The sequence below is a fragment of the Mixophyes fleayi genome, chromosome 1, assembly GCF_038048845.1.
Source record: "Mixophyes fleayi isolate aMixFle1 chromosome 1, aMixFle1.hap1, whole genome shotgun sequence".
Classification (NCBI taxonomy): domain Eukaryota; kingdom Metazoa; phylum Chordata; class Amphibia; order Anura; family Limnodynastidae; genus Mixophyes; species Mixophyes fleayi.
The window spans coordinates 32,518,352-32,541,695 of record NC_134402.1 but is presented as its reverse complement, the minus strand read 5'-3'; the positions used below and the strand labels follow the sequence as shown (position 1 = coordinate 32,541,695).

At 41.7% G+C, this 23,344-nt stretch overlaps 1 protein-coding gene across 2 annotated transcripts in view; it reads left to right on the top strand.

Moving 5' to 3' along the window:
* The window catches only part of ZFYVE28 (zinc finger FYVE-type containing 28), a 154,724-nt gene that overhangs the window by 60,672 nt on the left and 70,708 nt on the right, over positions 1-23,344 (top strand). For both annotated transcript variants that reach the window (XM_075194222.1, XM_075194221.1), the window contains exon 2: positions 17,656-17,796. In XM_075194222.1, coding sequence (XP_075050323.1) covers positions 17,656-17,796 — 141 coding nt within the window. The remainder of the gene's footprint in view (positions 1-17,655; positions 17,797-23,344) is intronic.

Below are 23,344 nucleotides of genomic sequence, written 5' to 3'. Positions count from 1 at the left end.
ACATTAGTCACGGAAGTAACCGATCTCCTCTATTCCAGGTCACATGATCTCATAGACATCGGATAGCCGTCCGGAAATGTCCGATTATATAGTTCATTTCAAAGACATTCAAATTCACGTCCACACGATCTAATGATCGGCGGTTAGCCATCCGGAAATAATTAATTATTTTCGGAGATATTCAATCTCCTCCATTTTAAATCGAATAATATCAAACTGGTCAGCTAACCATCCGAGAGAATTCGACTAGATATCATTAATTTCGGAGAAGTTCAATCTCCTATGATTCAGATCACATGACCACAAAAACCATAAATTGCGTGTATTATTCTTCCATGTAATTAAAAACACAGGTAAATGATCTTCTTCAAACAACATAAATCAAAAAATCATTTAATTAAATACATACATCAAATGTATCTAGAAAACCAAACATGATCCACAGAACCAAAACAAATAAAAATAAAAATAGCATATATTGTACAATATTCATAACAATAAAAATAATAATAATCTTAATAATGAATAATGAATTGGGGACTAAATAAACCAAATATAGCAGCAAATTAATATATGCAGTAAACCCATAAACTAAACTAAACAGTCAATAATGAAAATCATCACGTTAAATGTCAAAACCAGATAACTAAAATTAAAATAAAGCCATGACAAAACAAATAAATTAACCTACCAGTATGTTTTTGGAGTGTGGGAGGAAACCGGAGCACCCGGAGGAAACCCACACAAACACGGGGAGAACATACAAACTCCACACAGATAAGGCCATGGTCTGGAATTGAACTCGTGACCCCAGCGCTGTGAGGCAGAAGTGCTAACCACTACACCACTGTGCTGCCCACTCCAGTTTATCCTTAAAGTCGCTGCTTGTCTTATTTTTCTTCCTGCCGCTCTGCATCTGTCTCTTCTCTGCCAGTTGCTTCACTGGCTCCCTTACCGCTACAGAATACAGGTCAAACTCCTTACCATCACCTATAAAGCTTTCACTCAGTCCTCACCCCTTATACTTCCAACCTCAAGTCCCTGTACACTATCTCGTGCCTCCTCTCCGTACTGCCAAGCTCCGCCGCCTATCCTCCTCTCTCCTCTCCGTTCTGCCAACCTCCGCCGCCTATCCTCCTCTCTCCTCTCCGTTCTGCCAACCTCCGCCGCCTATCCTCCTCTCTCCTCTCCGTTCTGCCAACCTCCGCCGCCTATCCTCCTCTCTCCTCTCCGTTCTGCCAACCTCCGCCGCCTATCCTCCTCTCTCCTCTCCGTTCTGCCAACCTCCGCCGCCTATCCTCCTCTCTCCTCTCCGTTCTGCCAACCTCCGCCGCCTATCCTCCTCTCTCCTCTCCGTTCTGCCAACCTCCGCCGCCTATCCTCCTCTCTCCTCTCCGTTCTGCCAACCTCCGCCGCCTATCCTCCTCTCTCCTCTCCGTTCTGCCAACCTCCGCCGCCTATCCTCCTCTCTCATTACTTCCTTTCTCTTCCGTTTTCAAGACTTCGCTGTTCCCCACCTCTGGAACTCACTATCTCTCCCAATCAGACTCTCCGCTTCTCCAAGACTTCAAATGGGCTCTGAAAACCCATTTATTATTCAAAGCCTACCAACTCTTATCCCCCTACCCCGCTCACACCCTGTGTTGCCCCCATCTGTCTGCCCCCTTCCCTTTAGATTGTAAGCTGGAATGAGTAGCGCTCAATTCCCTTGTGTTCTGCTCCTCCATTGCCTATGCTCCCAGCACACCCGTGTCTTCACTCCTTTCCTCAATCAATGGCTCTGGCCCTGTTTGCTGCGCCCATCCGTCTGGGCACTGGATCACCTTGCACTGATTTGTTCCCTATTTTCTCACCCTCTCTTCAGCTCGGTAGTTAGCACTTCTGTCTCATAGCACTGGGGTCATGAGTTGGATTCCCAACCATGGTCTTATCTGTGTGGAGTTTGTATGTCCTTCACATGTTTGCGTGGGTTTCCTACGGGTGCTCTGGCTTCTCCCCCCCCACCCTCCCCCACACTCCAAAAAACATACTGGTATGTTAATTAGCTGCTATCAAATTGTCCCTATAATGTGTGTTAGGGAATTTAGACTGTAAGCTCCAGTGGGACAGGGACTGATATGAGTGAGTTCTCTGTACAGTGCTGCGGAATTGGTGGCGCTATATAAATGCTGATGAAGTAACAGAGCCTATACCCTGCCTTGCACCTCATTGATGCCGGTTCAGCTATTCATTGCTGTGTATTGTACTGTTTTGTCTTTATTGTATTTCCTGTGATACTATGTTCTACGCTTACAGTATGCTCTCTCTGCGGCACAGTGGACCCTTCCTGTTTAGCTTTGTTTTGAGATTTATGAAGTCACAGACTTTAGGGACAAGGTGCCCCTATGTGTGAGTATTGCAGCCTTTCAGACCATCATTTTATGGGGTTGTTTGTCCACAGCGTAAATGATCAGTTCATTAACTGTAGCCGTATAATAAACTTCTAAAATTGGTTCCTCTTAAGGAAAACACATTAGATTTTCAGAGAATCCTGGTGCCTCTTAACCTTGTTTGTTTTCAAATAAATTGCCAGCGTGTCCCTGAGATCAGGACACCTAATAGGATTTGAAGATTGAATTAAAGTTTCAGGGCATAGTGTATGTGTTGTGTACACTGCAGGGAGAAATGAACAGAAGATTTATTGGTTGTGTGAGGTTGCAGCCTTTAAACAATCTGACTTTTCAACACCAACACAGCAGATTGAACATCTTCTTGTATGAGTCATGCACTTTTTTATTCCTGTGTTTCAACGGTTACCTATTTCTGACAGTGACATTGTAGCGATCGAGCTCATTCACATTTAAAGGGCCTTTTTAAAAGGCTGGTAAATCCCAAAATTGAAATTCATGTATGGAACATGTAGGCATAATATACAGGGGCATAATAAATTAGGATACGCAGCTGCGCCTGTAAAGTGTCGTTACTGTACCGCAACATGACGGATTGCGCACAGAAATCCTCAATGTTGCGGTACCAGGTCTCGTGCAACCGCGAATCCTAATTGAATATGCCCCATAGTGTTTTCTGTTGGCTTGAAATTCTACTGAAGCTCTGCTAAAATTTTGAAACGAGAGCAAGGATAGAGGAAAATGTGTTCAACTGAGGCACTCTATAATTAAACGAATATCAAAAATCACATATTTTATTGATGTACATTTTTTTTTTTAATACATCTGTTACCGATTCATCAGGAATAGCGAAATATTAAAAACAATGACTGTGAATTAACTTGTTTGTGTAATGAATTGCTGTTAAAATAGCAGCATTCAACTGCTAAGCCACACTACTGTATCTGTGTCCTACTTGCCAACTCTCTCTGAATGTAAGGGAGACTCCCTGAATTAGGGGTAATCTCCCTCACTCCCTGAAGAGTCTGGCATTCTCCCTGATGCTGAGCCAGTACAAGACGTGGTTGGCTTCGCCATCTGTGGCATGATGTCAGGTATGAAATTGTGTCCTATGTCCATGTATTGATGCCTATGGAGGTGGCCATTTTCATGGAGACCAAGATTTAATCAAAGACTGACAGGTAGGACAAAATGACTTCAGCAATGGAGACAGAAATGTAAAAGACACTTCAGTCTCTAGAAATTCATTAGCTGCTTTTCTTTAACACATAGTTGCCTACTCTCCCAGAATGTCCGGGAGACCTCCCGGGAGAGCAGAGCAACATCCCGGTTCTCGCCCCCCGCAATAGATTTAAGAAGTGGGGGGGCGGGGATTAATGATTATACTGTTTAGAGTTGTTTATTTATTTTATAATATATATTTTTTTTTTGTAAGCATTTTGATGTGACCTTCTATTGCACATAACTTGTGCATATACTGCAGTCTGTTCTGTCTACACACGGAAAGTAACGTTTAGGCAAAGCGAACTTACACCCAGATTCAAATGGAAACGTATTTTGAGAAAATACTGAAATTTCAGTCCGTTAATTTGCAGAGACGTCACTGACTCTGAGAAATGGCTGCTGTCTAAAATAACAATCTGCTGTAAAGCGTTGAAAGAGAGCTCAAGGGGCATTTTAAAGTAGGTATTAATATTTTAGGCACATTTATTCAACTGTTGGTTAATATGTTATAATACAACGTAAAAGTTCACGGATCTTGACAGAACTTGAGATGTCTGTTATTAGCCAGTTCAGAAGTGTAGCTGCTGCTTTGTCTTTCATTAGACTTAATATATGCAGTTCTATGAGCATTCTATAATGGATTATCATCATATATACCGTCATATATTTTTGCCATAATCCCTGCCTGCACTGGGCTCAGTTTGAGATGTCTGAAAAATAGTATTTACTAAAATATCTATTTCCAGATCCACTTTCTATGTCTCACAATGAGGGTTCTAGAACACAAAAATACATTCTTCAGTATTCTATGTCTCACTACTGTATTCACTCCCTGGTGGCGACCTCTGTATTACAGGATATTGGGGCCTATGTATTGACAAGCAGCGATAACAATGATTTTGTGTCGATGTGTAAAAAATCTTTTATCACCTCTTTATCAATATCACGGCTAGCCGAGGTCATGTAGCTAGTTAGTCGCCATAGATCACACATTGCTGCAATCTAATTGTGTTGTGTGATCCTCTAGATGTTGTGTCCATAGACTACAATGGGATGAATGATTAATCTCTCATTCAGTGATGATTCTGCTGTATACAGCAGAGACAGGTAACTTGTAGATCCCTCAACTGGAGCGGATGCCCTGCCAGCCTGTGTGTTCCTGAGTAATAGTTTTTGTATAGTGGACTCTGGCAATCATTTTTGGAAATAAATGTCCCAGCATGCTAGCAGGGCATGCTGGGATGTGCAGTCCCACAGTAATAGTAGAATAAGGTTACTGTGGAACATGTTGTCTATCTCTACAATATATAGATCTCAGAATGTTTTCTTTCCCTGCTTCTAAACACGGTGTCAGATCAGCTTCTAAATTTACTAGTGCTTAGTTTACCCATTATGGCATGTTCTAGGCAGGTAGGAGTACGTTTATGCTTCTTTCAAATGCAGGGTCAATGACCAATTCTTAGAATTTCTAATGAAATTCAATGACACCTGCAAAAAACAATATAATGTTGTTGTTTTTGTTTTGTTTTTTTATTTATTTATTTAAAGATGCCATCATAGGCTGTAGCACTGTACAATAATGCTGTATTATGTATTGCTGGCTGACATGGTCCTAGAACTTTTATTGAATGTTTTTCAATCTTTTTCTATTAATGATTTGATGATTTTCAGGTCTTGTGGGCACAGAAAAGAAGAGGGATGGTCACTTTTTAAAAACAAAAAAATGTATTATTCTTTTTTTTAAAATATAACAGACAGTTGAATAAAATGTACCCAATAATCCTCCCTGGCAGTGAAGTGGTCTATGGCATGTGCTGTGATGATAACTGTGAGGAACAGTCTGAACCTTATCTACAGAAGCTTTCTCTCCATAGAAATATCTCCAGCATGTCAATTACCCGGCTGCATCGTCTTTTACGGCCTATACATTATGGTTATTTTTAGCTCTCTCCCGTGGTATATTTACCGTGAACAGAAACCTGCACTGTTTCGAAGTCCCCTCTCCCCCCAAAAAATCATTCATTATTTTTGTTGTCTACAAGCGGATTATTACTTTTAAACCTGCTTTTGTGCTTTAGCATGCAGCGTTTGTAGTGCGTTTCAGTGCTTGTGTGACGACAAACTCAGCGTTTCCATAGGCAGCTAGAGCAACTAAACTCGGCGTTTGTATGGCCGTCGTTCAAAGGATCCATTTGACACTAGTCTAAGGATTAGAACTGGTCTGGGTGGAATGGAAGTGACATTATGACTTTGGCCCTCACAATGTTCAACTGTGAAATAACGCTACTTTAACGCCGTTTTGACCAAAAAATTTAAATTCATTAGGTTGAAGCAAATGTAAAATAAATGTAATTTAATATTGAGAACTGACATTCACCATACGTAAAATAAAGCTAAAGCCACTGGAAAGATCGAACTCAAATCCTGATTTTTATGTCTATGATTAATCTGAACATCATACAACAGTTTATATGCATACAGCATGTTTAGATTTATTCCATTCTTCTTGTGCTATTAGGCAAATATGCAAAGGGAAATTACTATTCTTTTTAAGTGTTTTTTATTTATTTGAGAAAAATACGTTATTTCCAGCCAAACCAATTTTTACTATATTGGAAATGTTTTCTAATAATAGAATATAAGGTTTTATATTTATCCGTTCTGTTCCCAGCTATGTTTTTGCTGTGCCCCTTCCAGTCTTACCATAAGATTCTAATTTATCTAATACCGGAGAATGTTTTGCAAGTGCAGATGGAGACCTCTTATACGTCCTGATCCAGATCCCTAACTTGATCCTTTTATTTTACTCCTGGATACGTATTGGTGCCATCTCATTCTAGCCTTTGCATGTTTATTTCTTTTTTAGGTCTTTTATTAGTATACTATGCCGATGAAGATTCCTCAGTAGCATTGACCGTTTGCAATTTTAAGCTTATTGGATGAATAGATTTCCTCTTAATGTCCTTTCTTCCTGTGATTATGTCCGAGTACACTATTGCCTAGTTGTCCATGTATTGATGATTCTGGTGTTCCCTTTGCTGTTTTATGTACTTAGAATGCAGGTAAAACTTCCACATAAAAGGCACAGTCATCACAAAGAATAGGCAGCTGTAGGTATCGTCGCTCGGTTTGTACTTCATATGTACATCTGCTATAATGAAGGTTTGCATCAAACTCTGCGGATACTTTGAAGGACATTTGTTTCCTGTGGATAAGAACAGAACATATGTTCGTCTAACAAATTCCCAGACCTCAGGCTGATCGCGCACCTTCTGCTTTTATCATAACTGGTACTTTATCGTGTATATTGTTTTAGCACTTCTGTGTGAGCTCAGACAACAACTGCCTACTGCTCGCTGTGCGCCACGCCGCTCCCTGTGGACCGCTACGTATTGAGTGTAGGCTGACAAACATGGTCCCTCTTCGTTTTGAGTGTAGACTGACTCCCACTATAACTCTATGGCATATTGACTACTGTATATACAATATAATTTGGAGAAATGACACCTGGCACATATATCTGGTGAATGAAAATAAATCTTCAGTGTATTAGTGGGACTACTGGTAGGTTAATTGGCTGCTAACAAATTGACACTAGTCTGTGTGTCTGTCTGTGTGTGTGTGTGTGTGTGTGTGTGTGTGTGTGTGTATGTTAGGGAATTTAGACTGTAAGCCCCAATGGGGCAGGGACTGATGTGAGTGAGTTCTTTGTACAGCGCTGCAGAATCAGTGGTGCTATATAAATAAATGGTAATAATAATAAATAATAATAGGCTGACCTGCTGCTTTGCTTTTGCAGATTTTGGTATTTTACTCTGCAAATCCGTAGTCAAAGTGGAAATTTAGAAGTGATGGTATGGAAAATGTAAGGCTATGGAATTTCAAAGATTTAGAATGAAGGCAGTAGTAGAAGTGGAGGTATGACATACCACCGTATACATCCCCACTACTACCACTGTATATACTGTATATATAATGTAAGTGACTGGAATGTGATAGTGTTACAATGAAGGCAGTAGGAGAAGTGGCGGTATGACATACCACTGTATACACCCCCACTTCTACCACTGTATATACTGTATATATAATGTAAGTGACTGGAATGTGATAGTGTTACAATGAAGGCAGTAGGAGAAGTGGCGGTATGACTTACCACCGTATACACCCCCACTTCTACCACTGTATATACTGTATATATAATGTAAGTGACTGGAATGTGACAGTGTTACAATGAAGGCAGTAGGAGAAGTGGCGGTATGACATACCACCGTATACACCCCATTTCTACCACTGTATATACTGTATATATAATGTAAGTGACTGGAATGTGATAGTGTTACAATGAAGGCAGTAGGAGAAGTGGCGGTATGACATACCACCGTATACCAGCCCACATCCACCACTGATGCGTACAGTAAGCATTGTCTTTGTACATTAAATGTTGATGAGCTGCATGATTGTATCACCACATGATCAAACATATTTTGATTTGCATAAATCTTGAAGTTTTGGCCACATGCCATAATCCCTGCCCGACAATTAAGTGTACCCATTGTCAACAAGCTGTGCAGGCAGCCATTTTGTTGGAGCCAATATGCACGTGAGCACAGCCTGTCCATTCACTAGGAACACGAAGAGCCTTGTGCCACAGAGATATCACTATTACTAGTGAAACTGACGGGGAATATTGCTTCAGCCCAAATGCCAACGTTCTCCAGTGTGTAAGCATCAGGTGCCCTTTAAAGACTTCTTAGGAAATTAAATTGCATCCTGCTAAACACGGCTGTAATTATCTCATTTATAGATATTGCTTCTAATTTCTCCAGGATAAATCATGTAGTAAATCCTTCATCCCAGCGTAGTCGCACAGCATCGTAATGAGGGACAGAAGACAGGATTTCTGCCCTTTTTACCAAGGCGCTAGTTGCCATTTAAAATATTCAGCAATGCAGTTGTAGCATAAATTACTCTTGATCATGTGAAGTGCGATTGTCTTCCTGTATGGCCCTTGCTCAACTTCTGGATCTGCACTTCTGTCGTCTTATGAATGATTTATCCCCGGCTACAATGGGGTCTTTACAACACTTGGAGGTGATGCAATGTGAATGGAACTAATTGGATTGTGGTTGGTTTCCTGTGTGTTGTGCAAGTCATATTTCATGTTGCCTGTGAAAATCATACAGCTTGGCGAAGCATTTCTAGCTCAAATACACAGTTCTGCCTAAAATGAAAATTATTCAGTGGCAAAGAATGACTAGACTAATTCAATAAGTACAGCTACATAGTGTTATCTACTGTGTATTATTGGTGTCTGTTAATAGATGAAAAACAAATGCACTATAGAGGTTCTGAACTACATCTCCCATGATGCTCTGGCTGCTGTTGACCTACTGCTAATGTCATAGTGTCTGCTATAAAGGCTGTACACCTGTAGGCAAGCAGGAGAAGATGAGATCACTGGCCACCGCTGTTTAAGCAGATAGGTGGTGGTTAGATCCCTAAGTAGAAGGGGTGGTTAAAAGTTGGGCAACCTTTAGGTATTTGTTGCTTTATGGAATGTTACTATGTATAATCATCAGTTATTTATATAGCGCCACTAATTCTGCAGCGCTGTACAGAGAACTCACTCACATCAGTCCCTGCCCCATTGGAGCTTACAGTCTAAATTCCCTAATACACACACAGACAGACAGAGAGAGACTAGGGTCAATTTTCATAGCAGCCAATTAACCTACCAGTATGTTTTTGGAGTGTGGGAGGAAACTGGAGCACCCGGAGGAAACTCACGCAAACACAGAAAGAACATACAAACTCCTCACAGATAAGACCATGGTCGGGAATTGAACTCATGACCCAAACGCTGTAAGGCAGAAGTGCTAACCGTGCAGCCTTTATGCTGGTTGGCTGTATGCTGGCCCTCTGTACTTACTGGTTGGCTGTATGCTGGCCCTCTGTACTTACTGGTTGGCTGTATGCTGTTCCTCTGTGCTTGCTGGTGGACTGTATGCCGGCCCTCTGTGCTTGCTGGTGGACTGTATGCCGGCCCTCTGTGCTTTCTTTTATAGGCTCTATTAATATTTGTGTTGTGACTTTTTTATTTGCATCCTGCCGTTGCATTATCCAGACCATCACATTCAGGCTGGTCTTGAGCTATATCTTACGTCTCCAGAGATTTGACCGAACTAATTACTCATTTTATTTATACCGAGAGCTGACGGCTATAAAAATAGCTTTTGTTAGCAGAAGTTGGTTGCTAAACCGATAAAATAGTATTTGCTGGTTTCACATGTTATTAGGCAGTAGGATTATTTGCACTTACAGTGGGTACAATAGAGTGGATATTGAATTCAGAGGAAATAAACTATCTTGTGTATATTTGCTATATCAGAGAATGGTTTGCTAGCAGTCATATTGTTTTCTCAGAGATCGATAATTTATAAACAAGTGGGCAAATAATGGTTATACGGATTGTATACTCTTCTCTCTGTAGATTGTGGCTCCCTCTGACATTTGGTTTACCTTGTGTCTACCTGGAGTTAAGGCACAGATTTGACCAATATTAATAACCGTTCCGGCTATTGATGCTTGAGACATCACTAAGGAACAGTGATTTGTGCTTCCTGTCCGATATCTAGGGACAGGTGGCTTCACAGAGGCACGCTGCACCTTCATTACTTCCTTGTAAATTTGCAGGCTGAATATTGGTTCAACTCCAGATTCTGCTGGCCACAAGCGTGCAGATATAATTAGCAAAAATTTGATTTCATACCACAATGTGCATTGCCTACCAATCCGACCCTTAGGACTTGCTGAGACCTGGTTGTTTAGCAAGCAGACCTCCTAATGTGTGGGCAATTTGTATGTCCGTTTGAAAAGCACAGTGTTGCCAAAGCTCCAATAGGAACACGCACAGTGAAAATAGACTCTGGAGCGCCTCCCTTGTGGCCGTAACCTTCCTCTGCTTCATAGGAGCATCAGAACACAGCGCATTTCTGGATGAAGAAGCATTAAAGCACCGCTGTGACACTAACTTTATAAACAACAGACTAAAAGAAAATAGCAAGAGGAAAACAATGCAGTGAAAAGTATGCTTTCAAATACCGGTATTTACGCTGCCTTACACAAACACAGAATACAGTTTTATAAAATAAGAAAATACATGTGGATTTGATTCCCATTTTCACTTAAAAAATAATTATTTTTTTTTTTTAAATTAAAATAATATTCCCAGCCCTCGAGAGGTGAATATTAATGTTCATTTACACAACATCCCATTCATTTTATTTTTGTTCCTCCCTTAGCTCAGTATCGCTGCCCTTCTGATTCCTCTCTCGTGTTCCATTGTCATTTAACAAGACTCGTCTATCACTGCGCTCATTTCCTCAGGTTACATAGTAATGCTATGTGATGGATGACACGGTTCATTAGTTGATGGCACCTCCCCGTGTAGCGTGTACTGTTTGTTGCTGTTGCAAAGCCACACTGTGTGCGAGTGGTTGGCAGTGTGCGCTGGATGCCATGTTGTCATGGTAACACAGTGTTTGATTGTAGACCCAGGGGTTCCATCCCTGTACATGTTGTGTTCACTATATCAATCGCTGCACAGTGCAAGAGCTTCACTACTGTTAGAAATGAGTGGTCTAAATTGACCATAAAACTGTTAAAGATCCTGTGACTTGAAGTTTGTTGGTACACAAAGGCTGTCCTGTTGAACATTCTTTCTTGCGAGTGATGATTGCAGTACTACAGTTGTAGTAACCTAACCACAGTAGTTCTGGTATTCTCAGTGCACTATTGGTTCTTCTTTCTGGCAAACTAAGCCTACTTCAAGACTTCATGTGGCTGGGACACATGCTTCAAGCCAGATATGAAGTCACTTGGCTGCTATGCAACCAGCTGGCATCTCTGAGCAGTAATGTATTTTGTAATAGACATTTCTATACCATAAGAAATGGAAAATCCTAATATTGTGTTAAAGTAACATCTACATGAATGCCAGGACCCAAGATTTCCCAGCAGAACATTGCCCAAAGCATCGCATCGCTGACGCCAGCTTGCCTTCTTCCCCTAGGACAACCTGGGGCCATTTCTTCTCCAGATAAACGCACACGCACCCGGCCGTTGACATAATGTAAAAGAAACCGTGGTTTATCGGTCCAGTCCACCTTTTTCCATTGCTCCGTGGTTCTTTTCTGATGCTTGCCCATTGTAGACGCTTTTGGTGGTGGACAGGGGTCAACATGGGACCAGACTGAGGCCACGCAGCTCCATACGCAGCAAGCTGTGGTGTACTGTGTTCTGGCACCTTTCTGTCATAGCCAACATTAACTTTTTCAGCAATTTGTGCTACAGTAGCTCTTTGGGATTGGGCCAGATGAGCTAGTCTCTGCTCCACACGTGCATCAATGAGTCTTGAGTGCCCATGACCCAGTCGCCGGTTCACCGGTTGTCCTTCCTTGGACTACTTTTGGTAGGTTCTAACCACTGTATACCGGGAACACCCCACAAGACCTACCGCTTTGGAGATGCTCAGACCCAGTTATCTAGCCATCACAATTTGGCTCTTGTCACAGTCGCTCAGATCTTTACGCTTGCCCATTTCTCCTGCTTCCAACATTAAGGGGGGTATTCAATTGTTTCTTTTAACGCGCTAAAACCCAAAAAAATGAGCGCTCTAAAAATATTACCGTTAATACGGTAATTACTCGCTAAATTTCATCTCGCAGCTTCCTGAGCAGCGAGCTGAAATTCAGCCCGCTGGCAGCGAGTAAGTACCGTATTAACTGTTTACGCGCGCAAAATTACCGTATAATATGAAGTTTTTTTTCGAGCGCTCGGTTTTTTTTTGTTAGCGCGTTAAAAGAAACAATTGAATACCCCACATAAACTTCAAGAACGGACTGCTAATTCGCTGCCTAACATATCCCACCCCTTGACAGATGCCATTGTTATTCACTTGTCATTGGTTTTAATATTGTGGCTGATCGGTGTGTATATATACCGTATTTTTCCATTGGTTATATTTTTGCCCTAATAATAACATTGGCACCATGTCCAATTTATATTAGCCAGGAAGCTAAATACCTGCTACATAAGATCCCTAGTAGAAAAGCAATCTGGTGCCCTTCTCAATGCACACTAACAAATTTACAGCCAGCCATGCTGTGAGTAGGAAGACTAGAGGAGGGGGGGGGGGGGGGGGCTATACTTAAACCCCTTTAAAGTAAAATGTATATAAAATCTTGAACACTCTGGATTTTGAATGGTTGGTTATAGGTGCCCTCTACTTCTCCTTACAGCTGATTAATGTGTCTGCAGCACAGAAGTTGGAGCCCTGGCACCCTCTAGTAAGTCGCAGTCACTGAACCTTCATTCTGTCTCGAGCTGAAAGAACAACAAGGACTGTGATTTTATTGCAAGAGTGAGCGGCAATAGAAGCAAGGAGGATTGTTTCTGTGGGCGTAAATCATGTTTATTGCTGTATTGTGGCAGCTAGACCCAGCTACAAATAAATAAACCTGTGCTTTAGAAAAAAATAAAACACAGGATGCAAAATATTTTTTGGGGAGAGTGCAGGAAATCGAAGCTTTTTGATACATTGTCCAGGTTCTCTCCGCAGAGGATAACGTGATCAGGTTCACAGGCTCCAGGTCTGTGGTTGTCGGGAATATATTGACATTGGTTACATTGATTAGTCGTAGAAAGCACGCTGGGTTTACTGTTACTACTGAGGATTAAATCCTGTGTCCCTTTATCTGCTCACAGACAACTGATGTCAGCAAAGCCCAGTTACTATGCAGAAGAATCCCATTAAAAGTAAATAAAAATACGTTAATCGGATCCACATTAACTAATTTATCCGCACTTTTGAAACATATTTTTGTACATTGTTGAGGTTTACTTTCGGATACCCGGTCTGAAAGCGTTTGTTAAACTATATCCAGCATTTGTACCTCTATGGTGGGGGTACAATTCCCACCAGAATGCCACCATTAATGGATTGCGCACTGACAACCTGGGGAGGAGTTGTCGGGTAGTTAGAGGGTGAAACGCCACCTCTGTGTGTTTATGGTAAATGTGGCCATATCATTGCAGAATCATTTATACTATAAATAACCCCCCCCCCCCCCCCTCCCTGCTTGAGCAACTCGGTCAGGATGATGCTCTCCATGTTTACTTCCATTTTATCTCTTGTAGTGGGTGCAGATGGTGGTAGGTGGATACATCCAATGTTGGGCAGTTCCTTTAATTTCCGTCAACTCTGATTGCTGTTCAATCATCGCTACTAATCACATCTCTGTAACTCCCTGATAAAGTCTGGTTCAAATGGGCCCTGTGCTGTGTGCTGGCCGCCCGGGACCTGTGCTGTGTGCTGGCCGCCCGGGACCTGTGCCATGTGTGCTGGCCGCCCGGGCCCTGTGCCATGTGTGCTGGCCGCCCGGGCCCTGTGCCATGTGTGCTGGCCGCCCGGGCCCTGTGCCATGTGTGCTGGCCGCCCGGGCCCTGTGCCATGTGTGCTGGCCGCCCGGGCCCTGTGCCATGTGTGCTGGCCGCCCGGGCCCTGCGCCATGTGTGCTGGCCGCCCGGGCCCTGCGCCATGTGTGCTGGCCGCCCGGGCCCTGCGCCATGTGTGCTGGCCGCCCGGGCCCTGCGCCATGTGTGCTGGCCGCCCGGGCCCTGCGCCATGTGTGCTGGCCGCCCGGGCCCTGCGCCATGTGTGCTGGCCGCCCGGGCCCTGCGCCATGTGTGCTGGCCGCCCGGGCCCTGCGCCATGTGTGCTGGCCGCCCGGGCCCTGCGCCATGTGTGCTGGCCGCCCGGGCCCTGCGCCATGTGTGCTGGCCGCCCGGGCCCTGCGCCCTGGGTCCTGCGGTCAGAGCCGGATTTACACCTCATGGGGCCCTAGGCAAGATATCGGTTTGGGCCCCCCCTTCACACACACAGTGGCACCTCACACACACGCAGGGCTGCCATCAGAAATTGTGGGGCCCAGTACAAACAAAAGAGTCTGCCCCCCCCCCCCCCTTCCCAATGTATAGTGCGGGGTATATTACATTGACTCCATATTAAGCCACACTTAGTACCCCCAGATCATATTATGCTACACATAGTACCCCCAGATCATATTATCATACACATAGTACCCCCAGATCATATTATGCTACACATAGTACCCCCAGATCATATTATCATACGCATAGTACCCCCAGATCATATTATGCTACACATATTACCCCCAGATCATATTATCATAAACATGGTACCCCCAGATCATATTATCATACACATAGTACCCCCAGATCATAGTATCATACGCATAGTATCCCCAGATCATATTATCATACGCATAGTATCCCCAGATCATAGTATCATACGCATAGTACCCCCAGATCATAGTATCATACGCATAGTACCCCCAGATCATAGTATCATACGCATAGTATCCCCAGATCATATTATCATACGCATAGTATCCCCAGATCATATTATCATACGCATAGTACCCCCAGATCATATTATCATGAACATAGTACCCCCAGATCATATTATCATACGCATAGTACCCCCAGATCATATTATCATACACATAGTACCCCCAGATCATATTATCATACGCATAGTACCCCCAGATCATATTATCATACGCATAGTACCCCCAGATTATATTAAGCCACACATGATACCCCCAGATCATATCATGCCCCACATAGTACCCCCAGATCATATCATACCCCACATAGTACCCCCAGTTGATATCACGCCACACAGAATACCCTCAATACATATTATTTTTGTTACATTTACATATGTGCATAGTGTAGGAACCCCCTGTGTGCTCACCTTCTACTCAGCGCGCCAGCAGAGACAGGAACAGCAGCTGTCAGCACAGGCAGTCCCACAAGCCGGACATCACAGAAGAATACAGCCGCCGGCTCTATCACAACCCCGTCCCCAGTGACAAGAAACAGTTCTCAAAATAAAAGACCCGACTCGCGGCACCCCCCGCCACTCGGGGGAGGGGCCACAATTTTTTTTTTTTTTTTTTTTTTTTTTTTATATTTTCACTTGTCCCCTCCCAGCTGGGCCCCCGGCAGCCGCTAGGCCCTAGGCAGGTGCCTAGGTTGCCTAGCGGTAAATCCGGCCCTGCCTGCGGTGTCGCCTGGGTGCCTATTAAATACATGTTTTCATTGTAAAGATCTAACCAATGTTCTTAAATCATTTTTGAAGTATTAGCATCAAATCACATATAATCGTACTTAAGTGACTTTCCCCCTGCTCCCAACCGCCCACACACACACGAGCATGCACACACATTTTCTGGTAAAGTACAATGGCGTTCAAAGGAAAGGAGTACATAGTTCACTAGACTGCTGGATGGTTTCCATTTGCGTTAATAAATGCACCTCTGACATGTTACTGCACAGAGAAAGTACAAGGGTTTATCTACGCTTACAAGTAGCGCTGTTTATCAGCAACCATGTATATTGGTACTGAAGGTGGTTACTGCAGACGCACTGTATGAGTGCTTGCCATATATCTTGTGACTTTTCTATTTTATTGTGCTTAATTTATTTTACTGTATTGCAGAAGTTAGAAATGACTAAATGCCCCCTGTGTTATAAACACTTTGAATGGAAAATATATATATATATATATATATATATATATATATATATATATATATATATATATATATATATATATATATATATATATATATAATTATATTATATTCTGCATGCATTGCTTGTATAGACCTCCTCAATATTGGCTCAATATTAATTAGATGTGACACATCCTCCTTGTTCAGCTCTAATTACAGCCTTGTGTATGCAGATGGTGCGACATGATTCTGCAGAAAACTGATTTGCAGCTCACTTGGTTTATCTGTAGCCTATTCAGGGGATTTAAAGGGACCCTAACCTCTATTTAGACAGAATTTATATGATCTGAAATCCTAATTTAATGCCCTTTCTTTCGCAGTATTTCTACATTCTCTATGTATAGATATCTGTAACAGATAAGCTATTTATCACCATAATCAGGAAAAAATAGTGTGTAATACCTTGATTACGTATGACACGGAACTAAAACCTGATAAAGCATGATTGTGCTCTTATCAGATTCCACATACCTTGGCTAATGCCCTGTGCACTCCAAGTGCACCTGTCTCCTACTGACGGTGGGTGCAGCCGTTTTGTTGGGCTAACCAATATGTCTGAGGTCAGAGGTCATGAAACACTGGTATTACTGAGGAACCGGGTTGCCTACACCCAACTGAGGCACCCATATTGTGAACTGAACCATGTGGCTCATACCTCAGTAATTAATATTTCACTAGGAATCAGTCTGCAATCTCATGAATATTGATTCAGCCAATAAAATGTCTGTCTCCATTTTGTAGTGGTAACGGGGGCAGGTTAATATTTTCACTTGTAAATCTGAGGTTCCAAAGGGTACAAATCTTTTGCCTTTGCTCTAACATAGTATCTAGCATTGACCTCTCCTGCAGTCCTTGTAAGACAGGGGGGGGGGGGGGGGGGTCCAGTCCTCTACATATGCGTGACTCCCATCGTCACATCACAGACCACCACGCTGGGTTTGAATTTACTAGTGCAAAATTATATTTGAGGTTGTCGGATCAAAACTGTAAGACCGGTAAATAATTTGACTTTGCCTACATCTGTTCTGCAGTGACAATTCAACTTACCAACCCAGCAAACACACAAAAACTTGTTTCTGAAGTTGCTTGGTGAATATATTTATTATTCAGTTGCTATATTATCTTTTGTCTTTCATGCCTTAGATCTACAAAATTTCACTCAAAACTAAAAATTGAATATAAAGTGCAAAGGTTTACTTGCCTTCGCTGCAAGGTTACCCCAATCTGGCACGTATCTGAAGGCCATAATGGTCCAGTGTAGCTATCCACTCCCTTAATTTTTTCCAGGGCATTTGGGTGAAAAAGGCCTTAATGTTGCTGTTTTGAGTTTTAAGCTCGTTGCTATTGTTTGATTTGGCGTTTGCTTCTTTTTGTTTACCTAGAGGTCGGATCCGCAGCTTCTTGCTCAATTCTACTATGCAGACGAGGAGCTCAACCAAGTGGCTGCTGAACTGGACAGCCTGGATGGACGGAAAGATCCTCAGAGGTGTACGCTGCTTGTCAACCAGTTTCGCTCATGTCAGGTGAGGACAAGGTTAAGTTACTGACACGTGTTCATAGTCCTTGTTGCTTGAGTGTTAATCTAGGACTCTTTAGGTAATGAGCACTAATATAGATGCAACATGTTTAAGTTTGATATTAGGGGTTATTTACAAACTGAAAAAAATGTAAACTCCATTGCTCCATTCTGTGCTCCCATATACTAACGTTTTTTCCCAACGCGTTTCATGGGGCACTCCTGCTTCCCGCAGATCTTGGAACTGCCTCCGGCAAATCAGTCCTGCCTTCTGACACTTTACGATCACCCCATTATTCATTTAAACTTTTCAGTTTTTCTATTAAAATTCTGATAACTTTATCTTCATGTATGGCTTTATTTAGTAATGACACCAGGACGGGTTTAGTTACATGTGTCACTTTTGTTTGTTTTGTGTGAAGTGCAACTGGAAGGTGCAAAATGCTTTATGTAGAAGCCAACCTGATTGACACAATATTGATTCTTTATGGTTAATATTGTATCAATTAAGCAATACAATATTCTTAAGTTTTATGTGTCCAGTTCTGTTCTTTTCAGAATTCAGCTGGAAGGGGTCAAGGGTTGACATGGTTTTAGCAGATGTATTGTTAGTGCAGAAGGACAATCTTATTTACCTATAGGTTTAAAGAACAATGAGAAAGGTCAGGCTAAATAAAGCTAAAGCTGGGTACACACTACAGAAATTTCAACCAACTTTTTATGCCGATCGATTTTACATGCGATCGATGTTCCGATCGCTCGGTCCATGGACTGCATACACACTAGCCTTGTTTAGGACGATAAAGGGAAGAGCGGACGTCCCTTTAGCGACTTTTTACAGCCATGTTGTCGTGAGCAATGACTGTAATTTCGTACTCACTGTTGTGGATCGGTGGGAAGTTTATACACACTACACAGCGGAAAACGAGATTGTAACGAAAATATGAAATGGTACGACCAACCAAATGAGGCGACAATCGTCCATTTGGGCAGACTTTCCACCATCGTGTCACTGCACACACTGACCCGACTTTTGAACAACCGGTCGTATGTCGGCTGTTTGAGCCGATTTTTGGATGAAAACCGTGTAGTGTGTACCCAGCTTAAGTGAGATTTGCTAACCCAACAATTATAACATTGTTGGTTTATGTGGTTTCTTTACCTCAAGGTAGCCTATGTTTAATAGAAACTTCTTTACCACGTTAGCAAACTGTAAATAAGAGTACAGATCATCACATTCTGTAACAGATGCCGTTAAAATGTATATAAGCTTGTACTTGTCTGCACAAGGACACACTCTCTGCTTGAGGTGTCCACATCTGATGTGAATGCAGTAAAGACTTCATACTTACTTCAGACAACATTGAAAATACTTTTTGCTTTATCCTGCATCCTCAGCACAGAGGTGCCACAAAATCCAATCTGCTGCAGGGAGAAGAAGACTCTAGTTCGCTCCCGCAACCCTGGGTGCACCCCTGTACATAGAACCTCTCCACCCCATTAAATCACTTAAATAATTTTATCCTAAAAAACAAAATGCAATTTTCCATGTTGATGCATAAGTAGTTGCGCTCCTCCATGGACGCCCTCATTCTTGGCCACCTCCTCACGTGGGCTGGTTTCCAGCTCTTTCATTGGAAGGCCAGGAGTGGCTGGAAAGGCTTCTCTCTGCCAAACAGTAACTCTCTTTTCGGTTGTTGTAGAGGAGAGCAGAAGTTGGAGAAGCAGAGTGTGGCTCAGTCCAGGAATTGCTACGCTAACCATTCTGACTTCATGGTGGTCGTCGATGAACAATTTTTATTTTAAATAATCAGCGACCCTCTATTATGTCAGTAACAATATCCTGTTCTGTCTCTATCTCTGTAAAGCACATTATTGTTCTTCCTCTCTGTAGGAACGTTATCTTCTCAATATTTGCTCTTCATATTCCTGTGGCTGGGATTTAATAACGTGGTAATCTCCTCACACATGAAGCTCTGAGTTATATGTCCCATATACAGGGTAGATTCTAGATAGGCAGAAATAGAATGCACTGTTTATCTATAGGTTTGTATAGGACACGTGAATACATGAGTCACATAGACTCTGCTACTGGTTGTTTTTCTCAAGGAAACAGCCGTGTTCACAAATTGTGCAAGGACAAATTATTTTATTTAAAAACAAATGTCTGTAGCTATTTGTGTCCGAGGTTTAAGCAGCAGCTCAGACGAATGTTAACGTGAGAACCTGTTACCTATATTCCCTGACTAGCAATCGCCTCAATTCCTTCCCAGCACCCTCTGACACTCTTCATTTGATCCCACAAATGAAGAGGAAGTTTCTACTCTCGTCTTATCTTCCTACTCTACCTCCTGTCCTATTGATCCCACTCCCTCACAAATAGGTAGGTCCCTGTATTCTGTGTTCATCCCACCTCTAAATTCTGTCCCAAACTATCTCTCAAATTACCGCCCCATCTCTCAGCTCCCGTGCCCCTCCAAACTTCTCAAGCGAAATGCCTAAACTCGCCTCACACGTTTTCTTTCTGCAAACAACCTATTGGTTCCTCTTCAATCAGGCTTTCGCTCTCAGCACTCCACAGAGACTGCGCTGACCAAGGTTGTCAGTGATCTGATCACGGCTAAAACTAAAGGCCATTACACTCTTCTAATTCTCCTGGATCTCTCGGCTGCATTCAACACTGTTGACCACTCTCTCCTCATACAAACACTACAATCCCTAGTTCTTCAAGACACTGTCCTATCCTGGTTCTCATCCTACCTATCTAATCGCTCTTTCAATGTTAGTTTCTCTGAAACAACCTCCACTCCGCTTCCTTTATCAGTTTGAGTACCACAAGGCTCAGTCCTAGGTCCTCTGCTATGCTCTATCTAAACCACTTCTCTTGGAAAACTAATAAGCTCCTTTTGGATTTTCAGTATCGTCTCTATGCGGATGATACACAAATCTATCTATCCTCTCCTGATCTCTCACCATCTGTGTTCTCTTGTGTTACTGACTGTCTTTCTGCCATTTCATCTTGGATGTCTTCTCGCCAACTCAAACTCAATCTTTTAAAAGCAGAATTAATAATATTCCCACCCAACAATAAAAGCTTCCTGCCTGACATTTCTATTTCTGGTGATAACATGACCATAAATCTTACCCCGCAAGCTCGCTGCCTAGGTGTAATCCTTGACTCGCCAAGTATACTTTTTTCCCCACATCAACTCTATATTTACAGCATGCTGCATACATCTAAAAAACATTTCCAGAATATGTACATATATTACACAAGACACTGCAAAAACTTTAATTCATGCACTCCTCATCTCCCGCATCGACTATTGTAATTCCCTCTTTAATGGTCTTCGCAAAATCAGACTTGAGCCCCTAAAATCTATTTTGCATGTAGCGGTTAGATTGATTTTCTTTGCAAATGGTTTACATCTGCTGAGCCAATCTGTCAGTCTCTCTACATTGGTTGTCTGTATTTCAACTAATCCAATATAAAATTCTTCTACCAACATACAAGGCCGTCAACAAAATTGCACCGACATACATCTCCTCACTTGTCTCAAAATATCTCCCAACTGGACATCTCTGTTCTGCACAAGATCTGCGTCTCTCTTCTACTCTCATCATATCCTCCCATTCCAGGTTACAAGTTTTTTTGGGGGCTGCAACCACTTTATGGAATTCCCTCCCTCGCACAGTAAAATTTCCTCTTGTCTTCAAACCTTCAAGCTTTCTCTGAAAATCCACCTCTTCAGACAAGCTTTTAATATTCCTCTACCACCCTTTTAATCTCTCTAGGTTACCCTCTACACAGCTAACACAAGACAACAACCCTCTGACCAACATAGTTGTGTGACTGAGAATACAGCCCACTCAATACTTTGTAACCTTTGCATTCTACCAGGACAAATATTCAATATGATGTAGCACTTACCCTTGTGTATCAAACCATTGTCCCATAGATTGTAAGCTTGTGAACAGGACCCTCTTACCTCTCTGTCTGTCTGTCTGTCTGTATTACCCAGTATTGTTTTATTGCTGTTTGTTCCCAATTGTAAAGCGCTACGGAATCTGCTGGCGCTATATAAATAAATGTTGATAATGATGCACATTGAAAATGTCCTGTGGCCTGAAGCAATGTTCATGAGCGTGCAGCCTTCAACTCCTTAGCAACTAGTGACGTCACAAATTCTTAGCAAATTGATTGGCTGCTTGTTTCGGGGCTGCTGTTTTAGCCGACAAAATGGCCGCCCCACTGATGTCATATATTGGTTTTTTGTTTTTGTTTTTTTACCAGTGAATTAATAAGGGAACATTTTCATGCACATTGTTTAAGCCCTGACCATGGCTGCTTTCCACAGTGCAACAAAAGCCTAATTTCAGAAGCACCACATGATGATATCAGAGTGACAATACACAGCCGTGGTTCATTTCTATAGTATATTAACAGTCTGCTGTTCCTAGCAGTCATCTAGTAGAAAATGTGCATAAAATATACTCCACCAATAGACTGTGTTACCCTCTGAATATTATACTATTATTAGTCGTCTTTGTTGTTGGAAGAATACAAACATAGGGGTAAATTTACTAAACTGCGGGTTTGAAAAAGTGGTTGCTATAAGCAACATCTCCAATCAGATTCTAGTTATCATTTATATTTAGTACATTCTACAAAATTTCAGCTAGAATCTGATTGGTCGCTATAGGCAACATCTCCGCATTTTCAAACCCGCAGTTTAGTAATTATCTCCAATAATTTGATAAAATTAGCTAGATAATCTAAGGGTTACAGTCTATTAGAGCCTTTCTTACAAGGTTCCCATTGTCATAATAAGATTTTGACTTTAAGTACTATGCATAATTTTTTTTTCTTTCTAAACTCTATTAATATAAGTGAAGTTTTTATGTTTGTACATCATCCACTAAACTGTAATATTTTGTAATATTGTGATTTTTATTTTGGTATCTACATTTTTTTAAGGCTCTCTCAGTTGTTCATATTTAACATTTCATATATTTAATATTTTAACATTTACCCAACAGTTTACTAAATTGATTACCAGTGAATCCTCCTGAAATCTGTTCATTTTGAGTAATAGCGGATAGCACATTACACTGATAGACATAAGTATAGATGAGGTTTGAGACTGGATTCCTTCACATATGTAACAATTAATTGATACATTTGGAACCTGACAGCTAGTCCATATCTGTGTTCCTCTAGAGTTTATTTTCTTTCCTGAAGAAAAACTGTACTCTCTAAACTAAAACCTTTACTCTAATGAGCTACTCAAAAAAAAAAAAAAAAGGCATCCATGGTAATTACAATTGTTTATATTAAACCCCATCCAAAATTCCATGTTTAATATTGTATGTAGTTATCCTTTTAGAAGATGATTAATGCCAAATTGAAATGTTTAAATATGAACTATTTAAGGTAAAGTATCTTGTTTAGTGTTATCCCGACATTCCACTGCAGTAAAGTAATTACCTCCCCACTATAATACAGACAGCTGATGCTCCTCTCATATATGTATGGCAGTGTCCTCATTGGATCC